The 14,577-nt window shown below is 55.6% G+C and overlaps 5 protein-coding genes across 5 annotated transcripts; 2 read left to right on the top strand and 3 right to left on the bottom strand.

Annotated features, from left to right (window-relative positions):
* Positions 1–1,397: 1,397 nt before the first annotated feature.
* CONPUDRAFT_160468 (uncharacterized protein) lies at positions 1,398–1,859 on the top strand (the record flags this gene model as incomplete). Its single annotated transcript, XM_007777608.1, has 1 exon — positions 1,398–1,859. The coding sequence occupies one exon, from the start codon at positions 1,398–1,400 to the stop codon at positions 1,857–1,859; it is 462 nt and encodes a 153-aa protein (XP_007775798.1).
* Positions 1,860–2,162: 303 nt separating this feature from the next.
* Positions 2,163–4,333, bottom strand: CONPUDRAFT_67937 (cytochrome P450; the record flags this gene model as incomplete). Its single annotated transcript, XM_007777551.1, has 7 exons — positions 2,163–2,603; positions 2,670–2,849; positions 2,899–2,909; positions 2,963–3,061; positions 3,115–3,419; positions 3,572–3,685; positions 3,819–4,333. 7 exons carry the CDS (start codon positions 4,331–4,333, stop codon positions 2,163–2,165), a joined length of 1,665 nt encoding a protein of 554 aa, XP_007775741.1.
* Positions 4,334–4,873: 540 nt separating this feature from the next.
* Positions 4,874–6,728, top strand: CONPUDRAFT_160466 (uncharacterized protein; the record flags this gene model as incomplete). Its single annotated transcript, XM_007777607.1, has 4 exons — positions 4,874–5,065; positions 5,122–5,680; positions 5,741–6,139; positions 6,211–6,728. The coding sequence occupies 4 exons, from the start codon at positions 4,874–4,876 to the stop codon at positions 6,726–6,728; spliced, it is 1,668 nt and encodes a 555-aa protein (XP_007775797.1).
* A 926-nt stretch (positions 6,729–7,654) lies between these two features.
* Positions 7,655–8,092, bottom strand: CONPUDRAFT_67892 (heat shock protein 70; the record flags this gene model as incomplete). The annotated part of the gene is made up of 2 exons (XM_007777547.1): positions 7,655–7,728; positions 7,789–8,092. Coding segments are annotated over 2 exons (378 nt in total), but the record flags the coding sequence as incomplete, so codon positions are not given.
* Positions 8,093–8,506: 414 nt separating this feature from the next.
* CONPUDRAFT_94084 (uncharacterized protein) lies at positions 8,507–13,023 on the bottom strand (the record flags this gene model as incomplete). Its single annotated transcript, XM_007777606.1, has 3 exons — positions 8,507–10,391; positions 10,443–10,733; positions 10,790–13,023. The coding sequence occupies 3 exons, from the start codon at positions 13,021–13,023 to the stop codon at positions 8,507–8,509; spliced, it is 4,410 nt and encodes a 1,469-aa protein (XP_007775796.1).
* Between the last annotated feature and the right edge of the window lie 1,554 nt (positions 13,024–14,577).

Here is a 14,577-nt window from a genome sequence, read left to right as displayed (position 1 = left end):
GTCTACGTCTGATAGAATTTGTGTACGTGCTTGCCCAAGAGTGTTTGCGCACTTGAAAAGTCGTTTGCTGTGGTCCGGCACACTTGGGCCTTAACATATATCCCAGCGATATTTGATGCCCACACATGCTGGCGAATAGACCCGAATATTCTCATGATCTGGACCACACCACGTTGCAATATGACATGGTCATATGGAGCCGTCATGACCATCCGATGCATCGACAATGTTACCATTGCATTTCGTCCTCGTCCCTGCGGCAAATCGCTGCCACTTCACGACGAAGTTCACCGAATGTGACAAATGCATTCTTGGCGGATATGCCGATCATGCTCGTCCCACGATACTAAATATGGCTGTCTCCGCAAGCTCGGCACGATGTGTCACCGAAGCGAATCTGGATATGGTAATTATATTCGGTAGCAATGCTAGTTTTCGTTTTCGGCTCGCTTGGCCGTGTATGGGGCACCAAAGGATTAGCAAACGTGTATTCAAGCGGAGTAAAGGGATGGAACCATCAAGGGAACTATACTGACGTTCGCGATCACAACGTATCAGGAATCGTTCCGCGCGGGGAGCTCTCTCCTTCTTCATGGCGAGAGGGAACGACTTTGAACACGTTGCAAGTCGAGGCAGTCCAACACGTTTAGGGAAACTCTTGAGTTACGCCTCGCAAGGTCTAAGCGACATAACCTCAGTTATGGTATTAACAAAGTTCAGGAAAGGACCACGATACCTTGTGTGATGTTGGATGGAAGGTCCTCGAAGACTATGGAGGTGCAGGGTAGGCGAAGCTGACTCTATAGTTTCTAACCTGATTGAAGGTGACGATGAAGACGACGCGTCAACAACGCGTACTAAAACGCGTCGAAACGTTACATAACGTGTCATCACTATTGTCTTCTGTTTGTGACTGCCCCTGTCCTGTTACAGATCACTAGCTCTACTCCATCCAAGACTGACGCACGCTCTAAGCCTGGAAAGGCCCCCAGAGTCTCCGCTTCTTCCCAGCTGGTTAGTTCTCGTTCGAGTGCCCCTCGCTGACATTGTTAGGGGGCGCATCACTGGCTGCATCCCGCCTCTGGTGAGACACTTCGCCTTCATTTGATGTTCAACGTCCGAAAATCGAGAATAAACTCTGATGAGCGCTCACCTGCGTTACCGCCCGCTCCAGCGTCAGAATTGGCTTTGTAGCCTTGTACGTCGACCGTGCACCTGAGGGTTCTAGCTCCTCATCATTTGGGGTTATATCGGGCGATCGTCCATTTCATCGTCCTCTGGCCGTACTTGAAGCTTGATCCATTGAGAAGCTTGGTCCATCGACTCGCCAGCAATATCGTCTTCTTTTGTCTCTCGTTTCATACCTCTGGAGCTTTCGCTCGGTGCCCGTCGTCTGGATGATCCCCCACTTCCTCACCTCCTTCATTGTTGCCTTCACTCTCTTCATCTTCATCACCGGTGTCACCCTTTTCACCGTAGTCATCCCCCTCTTCATTGCCGTCGTCGGCCTCGTCGTCGTGTTCGCCATCCTCTGCCCTTTTATAGCCCTCCCCGCCACTGTCATCGCCCTCCCCACCGCTATCATTGCCCTCCCCACCGCTGCCATTTCCATCTTCCTCTCTGCCGTCCCCCTTTCCGTCGTTGCTGCCGTCGCATTTTCCACCACTGTCAGCCTCGCTGCCACTGCCATGGCTCGCGTCGTCGCTATCTCCGGAGTCGCTCTCTCCTCCCTCGTCATCAGATTAGTCTTGAAGGTTATGTTCCATATAATCGGACGGCTAGGGCATGGCGGTGTGGAGATGAAGGAGAGCCAGCTCGTCCGAGTCGATGGGACGCAGACCTCAATAGGCGCCTCATGACGATGGTGACAGAAGCATGGCTCCTTTCACTTCCATATTCGAATAATGCCCCTGTTGGTCCCAAATTCTCGGTTCGTGGTAAATATGAAGGATAGGTTGCAAGGCCATAAATTGCACTCGACGCGCTTCAAGAATAAAGATCAAATTCACAGAGGCCACTGTACAATTTTTAGAGACTAATAAACCAAAGGAGGCGTCACGGGGTAATCGGCATAAGGGGTAGTCACAGGACCAGTAGTGTCCGTAGATATGAGCCAGAATGTGCACAGAACGGTGCTAACGATGTTCATCACAGAAAGAACTCTACAGCCGAGTGACCCGCAGAGGCAGATCAACCTTCTGCTCGCCAACAATCCTCGGCCGCGGCAGGAACCCATTCGCAACCTCAACCTCTGCCTTCGCATCACGCATGTCAAACTCAAAGTTCCTCACCAACGTCGACAAGACAGCCTTAAACTCCGAGAGTGCGAACGCCTTTCCCAGACAAATCCGCGGGCCATCCGCGAACACGAGTAGGTGCTTGTGTCCCTGGATCTCCCTCGCGCGCGCCTCAAGCCCATCCGGGTTGAGCCACCGCTCGGGCTTGAACAGCTTCGCGTCAGGACCCCAGAACTTCTCGGAGCCGTTGACATAGTGAATCGAGACGGTCACTTGGGAACCCTTCGCGACTACGATGTGATCGCATAACTTGCCAGATGCGTCCACGATGGGCTCGCTGAGCGGGATGACATCGTCCTCGGCGGCCTACAAATCCGTCGGAGGTTGACGTTAGCGCTCTATGGTATTTAGCAGTTTCAACTATACACTCACGAGACGCGTAGTGTCAGGCACCGGTGAGTGGATTCTGAGCGTCTCAAGGACGACAGCATCGAGATATGGCAAGCCGTTGTTGAGCTGCTCGTATGTGGGGTCTTTGCCAACAAACTGAGAAAGCTCATCTCTGAGCTTATCCTGGATGTCTTTGTTCCGCGCGAGCTCGGCGAGTGCCCACTACAGGAAAATCAATGTTTCTCCAAACTCAATTTCCATGACCACTTACAGATAAGCTGACTGTAAAGAATGTTTATCAGTTAATCGCTCAGCACAGAAATCGTTCAACGCACTTGAAGTGGTCTCGTAGCCAGCGACCAGTAGTAGCTTGATTTGTGAAAGGACCTCATCTTCCGACATGTACAGCTCCGCTCCAGGAGACTCTGCCTTGACTGCAAGAATACTCTCAGCGCTTACAGCCGGCGGCAAGGGAAGGCGAGCTCACTGAGCAGTCCAATGACTGAGTTATCGTCCTGACCCTTGGTCAATCCCGCCTTCTCTTTGCGCACGCGTTCGATCAAGGCTTGCGCAACGACGCCGAGAACGTTGTTGAGCTCCTTATGGAGGCCCCCTCGAGCCGTCGGCAGCTTCATGAGCGCCGGGAAGATGAGCCCGAGGAGGCTACTCATCTTGAAGAGAAGCGATGGCTTGCTCGTGGCAAACTTGTCAAAGATAGCGGCCACTTCGGAGTGCTTGCCGTCCAGCGTCCCAAAGTTATGTGAGAAGCCGGCAACTCCAATAGAGTCGAGACTAGAGGACGTGTTAGAAAAGGGTATAAACATGGATTATACGTGCTCACGAGACATGGCTCATCCAGCCCTGCACTTCGATGATGTTGTCATTTGAAGACTCGAGAATGTCCGACCAGGCTTCAACAACCTGCCAGGTGGGAGATAAATAACGGAGAGCAGCATAATACAAGCATTGGACGAACCTTGTAAGCAGAGTCGTAGAACGTGCTCGTGACGTTGCGAATAGCGGCATTGCTGAAAGCCGGAGTCATTGCCTTGCGTTGGCTGTTTTATGAATGAGCACCTATTTGACAGCGAAAGACCCGTAGCACAAACCGTTTGTGTTCGTCCTTGATGGCGAGGAGGACATTCTTTCCTAGCTATGTTCGCGGCCATTGGTTAGCCTCTTGGGATCCACATGTCATACAGTGTAACACAATAACTCACCATAGTCTTAAGTATATGCTTGTCGACCTCAGACCTGTCATACCGCAGCGTTTCATACTGGTAGAAATGCATGACAGCCTTGGGGTCGCACAACACGATCCTGGCTATCCCGATGGTCGACGGGACAGAGTAAACAGATCCATATTCTTGCTCCCAGGCCTCGAAAAGCGGGCCAGCGTCGCTGCTATCATTGCTCTTGTCAATGACATGACCTTGGCCGAGGAAGAAGTTAGCCCGAGGAGGGCCCCTGAGTCTGGTAGCCACCAGACGCCGCCGAGTGGTGCGGGCGACCTTGAGCAGGAGCCAGACACCAAGCGAGATAATGGCGACGTCCAGCGGACGCAGGCCGTTAAGTGAAATGGGTGGAAGGCTCTCGAGAATGGAGGACACAGTGGCTGAGAACTGAGAAGTAAAACCAGAGGGGCTGAGGATTAAAAGCCATTTGGCCAGCAGGTTTAGCTCTTTATGATCGACTGCCGGAAACATCTACAGACCCCTTGGTTTATTCCTAGTAACGCTTCCTTTGCGGCCCAAAATGGGCCCGGTATGTCAGAACATGTTATGCTCGACTGCTCCGAAGCCGGTGCCCGTCCACCCGTTTCAACATTCAACGTGTATTCTCGTCGCCCTGTGAACCTGGCAGTACCCGGCGCAAACCCACGACGTGAAGAAACGAAGGTTGATGGGGGAGATAAACCGATCCCGAAGTTCAAAGCAGCCCCAAGTACACCATTTTTGCTTATCAAATAGATGATATCCCGGAGCGCACGGAGAATATACACCCAGCTGTGCACGTGCATCGTGAAGCCTCTCTGGTGAATGCGGTAGAGTGGAGGGGCATCGAAGTTGGAGATGGACGCGCCAGGGAGAAGAACTCACTGCGTTTCGCCCGTGTCTGGTCTCACCGTGAGTATCGAGCCTACAGTCAGCCAGCTTAATCCAGAGTGCTTCGAGCCAAAACCTGCTGGTACCCGAGATCCAACGAGTCGTAACAATCGACAGGAAACCACCCATGAGCCGTCCAGGATGGAAGCACATCTCTACTACGCTGGTCTCCGTGAAAACGGTCGCGGGCCCAAGCTCATTTACAGAGATTCTTCCGACGTCTACGAGGAACCGACTGGCCCTGAGGAATACAAGCGACTCATGCGCCTAGTCGCCGTTCCAGATGAGTACGAGTTCAGCCAGGATGTCTCATGGGAAAGGATCCGGGATAAAGTGCGTGTTCCTTGTTCGCGTTATGCAACAATATCTTAACTAACGTTCGTCCCAAGGTTGTCGAGCTCCTCGACGATAAGAGGATCAAGACCACTTGTGTCGACTTTGTTCGATTCACCTGGCTCGTCAAGAAGGACGGGGTGATCGAGGTTGACGAGGGCGAGGGAGAGGACAACTCCGATGAAGAAGACTTCGACTACGACTCTATCTCACCTATCAAGCCTGTCGAGGACGGTGTGCGTCACTACAGCAACCCAACCATCTGGGTAGGCGTAACCCCCAATACTACCGCTGCCACTGCATTCGACGCCACCAAAGACATCCGTGCCTTCCTCGCCGAGCTCGATGTCACTAATATAGATATCGCGTTCCGCGAGACAGTTCCCAAGTCCTCCACTGGACCAGCCCTCTTTGCTCCAGTTGGTATCGTCAGCCATCGCAGGGATTTCATCGACCCTGTCTCCGTTGCTCTCAGCCTCCCCATCGCCGGCCTCAAGACAACAATGCAAGGCACTATGGGCCCCTACTTCCACGTTGACAACACTCTCTATGCCATCACCGTCCGGCACAACCTGTTCCTTGCCGATGAGGGCAACGACGAGTTCAATTTCGACAGTGCGTTTTTATGGTTTATCCTTTGACAATTTTAAGAGCTTCTTGATTCAGGTCCTTCAGGCTCTGAAGCGAAGATACAGGTCGTTTTGATGGGCAACCCTGCCTTCACGGACTATGTGGATTCCATCCAGGCCCATATCAAAACGCTCCAGGACTCCATCAACATTATCGAGAAGAAAATCCCGACGCTCAGACCCAACCTCCCACAGTCGCAGACTGAGCTCGATGCATACGAGGCCGAGCGCGTCAGGCTCCGCGCCAGGATTGACGAGCTCAGGGCCTTCTATGTGGACATTAGGAAACGCTGGGGTAAGACCACGCAGCGCGTCATAGGCCACGTCGTCTGGGCACCCCCAATTGGAGTTGGTGTTGCTCCTCACCAGTATACTCGCGACCTTTGCGTAGTCCAGTTGCATAAGGAAAGGTTCATGCATCTGCTCGGGAATGTGCTTAGTCTTGGTACGGTGCTAATTCTGTCTTATGGAATGCGCTCATCTGAACTTTACCTCTGTCTGTCTCTTTCCATCTAGGCCCTGAGTACACTTCTACGAAGCTGAAGGCGTTGTTGTATAAACGCGACGATGTTCAATCAACCTTTAATTACCCAGATGACGGCCTCCTTATTCTCCGAAACATCCTCACCGCCCAGCAGATCAGCACCCCCGACGATAAGAACGCCGAAGGCGACCTCATTCGTCGTGCTATTAAGCGCGGCTTCACTACTAATACTACCGTGGGCACAGTCAGCAGATTTATGTCCTTCGTTCGTAGGTACTTCCCTACGGGCAATTTAGAGTCTATCGAGCTGCCGATTCTCCCTCATGAGAAAGAGGCTGGCACCTTCTCCAAGGGAGGCGATTCTGGGTCCATCATTGTCTCCCCCAAGGGCGAGTTCATTTCGTTGCTCACCGGTGGGTCTAACAAGGGAACCGATGGCTCGGACATCACCTACTCTACCGTCTTCGAATGGGTCTGGGAGCTCGTGCGTGAAAAGTACCCAGGTGCGAGCCTCTACTGGGACGACATTCAGGCATTCTTGGCTGCCTAGGTTCGTCTCTTTCTTTTGTCTTTATCCTATGTATCATGCTCGTAGCTAATGGCCCTTTACGTTAAGGCATGGCAAATCGACTCTCGACCTTGACTGATCTGTGACTCCTTTCCTGTCTCGTTACCCCCACACTCAATACCAGTTTGCGACTCTTTCTGCGGCTTTGGGGCTCGTTTTTGTCTCTTGGATTGTGATTCTTGATGCGGATAAGATTGCTTTGACCACTGGGCGACTGCAAAGGTGCGTCTACTTCCGTTGTCTTGTGTCGCCCTACCTTGATAACTGACGCCGTCGACTGATAGCCTGTGCATTGGTAAAGTTGTTTCCAATGCGATGGAATTAAATGCATCCTGTGGGTAAGTGGTATCGAGATTGCCTGCTATGTACGTTGCCTCAACGGTTCAAAAGAATTGCACTGCAGAGAAAATAAATGTGACAATATCAGGAACACCATGTACTCTTTGCGCCGCTAGAAATTATCCGACAACAGCGTTGTAAAAGCGATCCAAATAACAACAAAATAATCCTGTGTCTACGAGCCAATTTTACCGTACCAAACCGTGTGATATTTGGGCTAGATGAAGAGCCGAGATGGCTAAATGCTAACAAAGTATTCGTTGGCATTGGAAATGAGAAAATGAGAGGAACGGATATCCCGTTCAGCCCATCCCTTTGCACTTCCCTCATTTCAGCCAGCGTGTTTGACCAGCACACAGGAACCGTAAGTTCCAAGTCTTATCTGGCTCAGCACACCATAAACCACAGTATATTTCTGGAGTCAAAGTTGGAGTCGAGACGTCTGCCAACTTGAGGGTGGTGTTGTTCAGTGCCAGACAGCCAGCTGTGGTGGGCGGCTTACCTGAGATTTGACCACTGGCACAAGTTTTCACCACACACAAGGCAAATTCATTTACACCATTCGCAAGTCAACGCAACAAAGACCCAAGGCCGGCAATGATACCGGTATCCTTGGTAGCTTGACGCTGAGCATTGTTGACATCTATCATGTCTATCATGAGACGTCAGATCCAAATACGTGAAGTGTATAGAGAAAACATACAAGCAAGGCCAGTACCGATGGCGTGGGTGAGCTTCTCGCCAAGGTAACTGAGGTAAGCCTTGGTGGTCTCCTTCATCTTGGTAAGAACCATGGCAGAGATCTCCTCAGGAGTAAACAGCTTGTGAGTGTCACCCTTGTCATTGACAAAGATGACGGGTTTGCCACCATTGTTGATGACGTTGAAGCGCCAGTTTTTTATGTCACGCTTTACTTCAGTCTTGTCCATCTTGCGTCTAAAAAGATGCTTGGTGTTGAATACAGTGTTCTTGGGGTCAGAGTGGAAGGCATTCTTGGCTGAGTCGCCATAATAATTAAGGAAAAAGTAACATATATCCACGACCGAAGGAACAGAGATAACGTACAAATTGAATCAATAAAAAATCAACGAATGTGTGGGTGTAGGCAGTATGTTCATGAAAACAAGTTCCAAAGGCTCCAAAATAGCGATACTCAAACGGGGAGGGTATAAGCCGACGACGAGATAAAGAAGAACTGAGAAAGACAAGAAAGAAAACACCAAATGCCTGGGAGCGTGATACGGTAACGTGCGTATGCAGATAAACGGGGGAACCAATAATGAAGGTGGGCGACACATGGACACGGAACATGAACGAATAAACAGAAGTGATGGACGCGAAGCGAAAACAACACCGCACGTACCAGGGAACGAGAAAGACACGAACACAGCGCTGATCAAGAACACACGATGAACCCATGCTCAAAGCGCAATTCCGACCCCACTCGCCCCGCTCCCCACCCTCGCCCTCTCCCCTCCCGCACTCAACCCTCCCACTCCCTTTCCCGAGCCCCCATTAACAGCACCCCCAGCCATCGAACTCCTATACACCATCCCCGTCCCCGTCCTCGGCTTCCTAAGCCCAGTACCAACACCCGAATACCCCTCGCGCGGACTCGTCGGCGTCGTCCGCCCCGAATACCCCGCGCCCGTCGAGCTGCTCTTCAGAATCCCATGCAACGGCGCCCCAGACGCGGTCGTGGAACTAGCAGCGGACGAGGCGCTCGGCGTGCGCGAGACAGCCGCGCCGTTCGCGCCGAGCGACTGGTGCGCGCGCCGCTGGGCTTCGTGCACGTTGCGGTTGTACGCGAGCACGCTACCGTGTTTCGGCGCCTGCTCGCCAGGCTGGAGAAGGCGAAGCGGGCGCACGCTCGACGTAGGCGAGACGGGCACAGACGCCGACTCGGCAGTAGGCGTGTGGTACGACGACGAAGACGACGAAGTGCTTTTGGACATGACCACGGATGTCGCGCCCGTACCCAGGCTAGCAGTACGCAAGGGCGGGCGAGACATAACTCCCGCCGGCGCCTTGGCAGGTGTACCGGGCATCTTGGTCCCTGGCATACGCAGACCAGTCGAAGGTGTCGATCGTCCGTTCGCGCTCGTACCACCGTTGAGAACCTGCGCAATCGACGAACCGCCAGACTTGCCGAGCGAACTAGACGAGGAGGCAGACGTATTCGACGCCTTGCGCATCACAGCCCCAACCTCGGAGCGACTCTCGCCGGCGCCCGTCCCTCGTACGGCTCTAACGTTCATCGCACCAACACCTGGCCCAACCGACCTGGCAAGACTAGCATTCGAGCCTGTACGAGGCCTCGATACGCCACCAAGGGGCGCCGCACCAGGTATCGACGAAGGAGCGGGAACACCAGAGAACGTCATGCTCGTTTTATTGCGGAGACCTTGGGTGCTCGGGTACTTGCGTGGTGTCTTGAGACCACTGCCATGCGTCGCTGGTTCGTGCGATGCCGGCTTGGAAGTAGACGCAGAAAGAGCAGACGCGCTCTTGGAGGTGGTAAGGCCATTCGAACCAGCAGAGTGTACGCTGCTCGTAGAGGGGCGCGTGTTACCCGCTTTATCGGAAGGCGGAAGCGGAGAGGCCGTCCTGTCGTGATCGACTGGAAAGGGCACAGGCTTGGGAGTAGCAGAAGACGACGATGCACCAGGTTTCTCCGCATACTTGGACATCAGCTCAGCAGCAGCAAACGACGGAGTCCTCGTGAGCCCTCGCTGGCGATCTTGCTCCTCTGCAACAGCACTCGAGCTCTTCGAAGAGCCCTGCGACTTTTTAGGCGTCTGCATCGTCCTCGAAGGCGGCCGCGCCGACGGCTGCGGAGGAGGACTAAGCGTTCCCGATTGGGTTTTGCGCGCGCTAGAGGGCGTCCTGGCGGGCATAGTGCTGGCCTTGCCACCCATAGCCTTCCCCTTGCCCTCGACAACGCTCGTGCTCTTGCTGTTGCTCGTCCTCCCAGAGACAGCGCCAAACTCGTCAACGTCATCCTCTTCACTGTCTTCTCTCAGAACAGAGTAGCTGATCGACCGGGAAAGCGGATGGTTGGACGCAGGTGCACTAGCGCTGGAATACGTGGATGCGCGGGCAAAGGACGAGTTTCTCGACAGCTGAGAGGTGCGTCTAGATGAGCCTGCGTAGGACGAGAACACGGAGCCGCTGGCCGACGCTGCGCGTGCACGAGGAGCAGACGCAGAGGAGTAAGCCGAGTTGACGGACGCGTTGGAGGAGCGACGGGAGAGGGCCAACGAGGACAGTCGTCGAGTCAGTTCCGACGGTGCGTCTTCGTCTTCGCTGTAGCATCGACTGTCAGCGACAGGCAGAACATGCAGGACAAAAACCCACCTGTCACTCCACCCCAACCCAGTAGTCAGCCCAATACCACCCTTGAGCAGCTTCCCATCGCGGTGCCTAACGCGTCTCCGGGGCGTATCCCGCCTGTCCTTGGGTGGCCCAGACTTGCCGCTCAGCTTGCTCACATTCGTCGCGGCCGACGCAGTAGTGACGGCAGTCATAGTTGAGCCCGTCGAAATCACAGACAACCGCGAGTTCAACGAGGGCGTCTCCCGCTCTCGATCGCCGAACGGGAGCAGCTTCGAGTGCGGGGAGAGCATGCCTTCACGGAGCATAAGGTGTCTGGCACCAGAACCGTTAGCACGTCACTAGTTTCAGAGCCAGAAACCGGAACTCACGGGAGCGGTGTATGTAGATCCAAACTCGAATCCGAGTCCGACCCTCCCTGCTCCTCTCCCCGCCCCTCTCCCCCTCCACCGCGCCCGTTCACCGACGACGTCCGCCTCTTCACCGACCCACCCACCTCACCCTCCAAATACCCCATCCCATCCACCACGCGACTGCTCCCAACAGACAACCGCGACGCCGTACTCGTGCTCCCGACCGACTCCCTCGAATGCGCACTCAGCCTCGACCCAGACGCCTTCGCTCTCAGCCGGCTGCTCGACTTACGCGGTCTCGGCGTCGCACGCAACATCTCCCCGATCTCGGGGCTCGTCCGTCCCTCTCCATCTTTTCCCCCGCCCTGCTCCTTCGCATTCGTCATCGTCATCGCTGCCCTCGCCGACGGCGGCGGACTCGTCGGCGGCGAATGCGGGTTCGCCATCCTCACCTGCGCCGCACTCGCACTCACATCCCTCGACCTCCTCCCGCGCGACCGCACCCTCTCGAGCTCAAACGCCTCCGCACCACGCACCCCCCGCCCACCATCATCCGTCTCCTCGCCCATCGTCACCTCCCCCGCAACAGCAGCAAGCTCCTTCAGATCGATATCCGCTATACTCGAATTTCCCAATCCACCGCCATCCTCATCATCATCCCCATAACTCGGAAACGGCATCGGACTCGGCGCGGCCACAAGCGATTTCGTCGTCCGCGGCGGCGTACTCGGCGCCTTCCTCGTAATCGACGGCGCATCGCTCAGCAGCTCCGTTTCCTCCTCCTGCACATCCAGCAGATTCTCCGCCGTAAGACTGGCCTTGCGCGCACGCGCCGCGAACTCGTCCGCACTCGTCGTGCTCGTCGCAGACGACGCCAGACCACCAAGGCTGCTGCTGACCGTGCTCGTAACGCTGTTAAGCGTCGCGCCCGACCCTTTCCGCGCGATCGGCGGTCTGCTCGCGCCCGCACCCAGCGTCGGGCTCTCCATCGGCGTCACCGCCGGCCCGCGCGCCGTTAGCCCATTATGCACGCTCAGGAGCGACTGCGACGACGCATTCGACCCGCCCCTCGGCCTTCCCCCCTCAGCAGACCCCATCGTAGACGTCGACACCGACTCAGACGCAGTCGCAGACAGGGGCGAAGACGACGGCCACCCGTTCCCAATATTCCCAAAGCTGCCGACGGGCGACGGCGACGGCGGAGGCGCACCCTCGAAGCCCTTCATCGGGCTGACGCTCCTCCGCCCCGAGGCGGTCGAGTCGATGGAGCGTACTGAGAGCCGCGAGGCGCGCCGCGCGCGGGGGCCGATGCCGTGTTGGCCCTGGGCGCCGGTGATGAAGAGCATCGCGGCGCTGTCGACGGGGCTTGAGCTAGGTACGGGCGGGAGGGGTGCTGCGGGTGGCAAGCTAGGCGGAGGATTGGAGGTGAGCGAGTGAGAGGGCGAGTGGGTCAATGTCGCTGGCGAGTTCTTGGGGCTTTGTTCGTGGCTTGGCCTTTGCATGGGGGTTAGCCGCTGTTCAAGGCTCGGCCTATGTTCGTGGCTCGGCCTGTGTTCGTGGCTCGGCCTGTGTTCGTGGCTCGGCCTGTGTTCGTGGCTGAACCTTTGCTCGTGGCTTGAACGGTGGTGGTGTGCCATTGAGCCGTGGTTAAGCGAGCGCGCATAGCTCGATCCGCTGCCCGATCTCCTTCTCGTCGAGAAATTGTTCAGCGCCGTCGGCCAGCCCCCCGCGGGCGTAGGCAGTGTCGCACTCTCGGGCACTGCTGGCCATCCTCCTGCAGTAGTCGGCAGCGTTGCACTCTCGGGAAAAGCGGGGCCGCGATCGCCGCCGCTCTCAGACCTCCTGTGCGCGCGCACGGTTGCATCTCTGTCTCTGTCTCCCGACTGTCTTGGGTTTGACATGGTATAGCCAATGTTGGGCAGCTCGCCGACGTGGGAGATGGCGCTCCCGCTGCTGCCAGCCGAGCTTGGTGGCGTAGCGTAAACGCTCACGCTCGATATGCTGGATACGCTCGCGCTGGCTGCCATAGCAGGGACCTGCACCCTAAGCCTGTCGTGTGTGTCGTCAACATGTCCGCCGTCTCGTGAGGCTGTCGATGGTCGCTGTCCTGAGCCCGTGGAGCTACGCGGCCCCGACCCGGCACCTGAGTTCGAATTGGACCGCGAAGGCGGGTATGTAGGGGTGGACGAGGCTGTGGTGCCGTTGGGCGATGTGCTACCGCCGTACAGCGCAGAAGGAAACGGCTGGGTCATACTCGAGGGTGTGCCGCCGCCTGGTGACGGGGACGGCGGGATGTGGGTCGGCGGGGAAGGGAATGCCTCGAGTAGAGCGGGCACGGGTGTGCGACGCTGGTGGGGGTTCGGAGTCGGGTTCGGGTTCGGGGAGATGGGTCGCGTGGCATGGGCATGGACGCTGTGGTGGGATCGGGTAGAGGTAGCTGAGGAGGTCGACGGGCGTGGTTGGAGTTGCGCTGGGGTAAGGGAGTGGGTGGAGTGGACTGACAGGGTCACGGATGCACCCGAGGATGTGGATGGGCGGGGTGGGCGTGAGTGTTGCTGGGGCGGCGAGTGGGGGTTGGGGTATGCAGAGGACATGGTTGACAGGAAAGGGGACGAGTAAGGAGCGGAGGAGGCTGAAGGAGACGCCATGAGCATCTATGGATTGCTCGTGATTATGTGTGGGCTATAGCTGATTATACGAGATTTGAAGGGACTGAGAGGGAACTGGGACGGTAACCAGCTGCTGGTCGAGGGAAGAAACAACACTAAGTATATGACAGACTACGGTGGACCGCACTCACCGACAATCCTCTATAGCCTTTTGTACAAACCGACCACTTGGTTCGCTTTAGAGTGAGCTGCGAGCGTCAAGCGGGCCAGCACGAAAGAAAAAGAGAAAAAGAGGAGGGTGGCCTCAGCAGCGTCGAGTGCAAGACGTTCTCCACCTCACCAAAATCGTTTGCTCTTTCCCTTTCCCACCTCTATCTTTTGTCTTACGTAAGCATAATCCATCCAATCATGTCGCAGCATCAACCCAAAATGAAATCCCATCATCTGCATCCACACCATCCGGCTAACTCCCCATTTTCCGACTCTCCTTCCTCCCCACTTGCCCAATGGCACCGTGGATGCAAAATCATTTTGTGCCATGCTGTCTGACACACGCTCGTGGAGGTGACATGTCAGTTCGTATGTTCGAACCCTCGAAGAACTCCGCCGCAGCGCTCATCAGCGTTATGTTGCCGTATCAGACTTCTCAGTTCACCCAACAACGCCGGTGAATATCCATGAGGTCATGAACCCAAAGCAAACCTTGATCAAAAAAGCGCGGTCCTCGGCGACTTGCGCGCGCTTCCATGTCGGCGCTGCCAGCGACGGCAGTCCCATTTCCTGATTCGAGCCTCCGTGGCTTCGACGCCGCCTTTTCTCCCCGCCGCAAACTTTCAATTTTCTCGACACCTACACGTGTCCTTTCCTCGACGTCGACATTGACCCTGCCAGTGCAAACCTTCGTATACAATGCACCCTAGTTCGTCAGCGGGGAATGCTGACCAGAGAAGATTCTCCCGTCGCCTTCTTCGAGAGTCCTTGAATATCGCAGATTTCTTCAGCCCCGCTTCCTTCGCCAGCTCCGAGTCCAGACGACGACCGCTTCATTAAACCCATAAAAGCTTGTCTCGACGTTTGACAGCTGACAGACGCAATGTTCGACCACATTAAAATGATCCAATGCTGTTGAATGCGAGTGTCGTTGTGGGACGAATGCAGCTGCTCTACAACGCTTCAGGTAACATGAAGAATCCGAGA

The sequence above is a fragment of the Coniophora puteana genome (genome assembly GCF_000271625.1).
Source record: "Coniophora puteana RWD-64-598 SS2 unplaced genomic scaffold CONPUscaffold_23, whole genome shotgun sequence".
NCBI classification, from domain to species: domain Eukaryota; kingdom Fungi; phylum Basidiomycota; class Agaricomycetes; order Boletales; family Coniophoraceae; genus Coniophora; species Coniophora puteana.
This window is presented reverse-complemented; position numbering and strand designations above follow the sequence as displayed.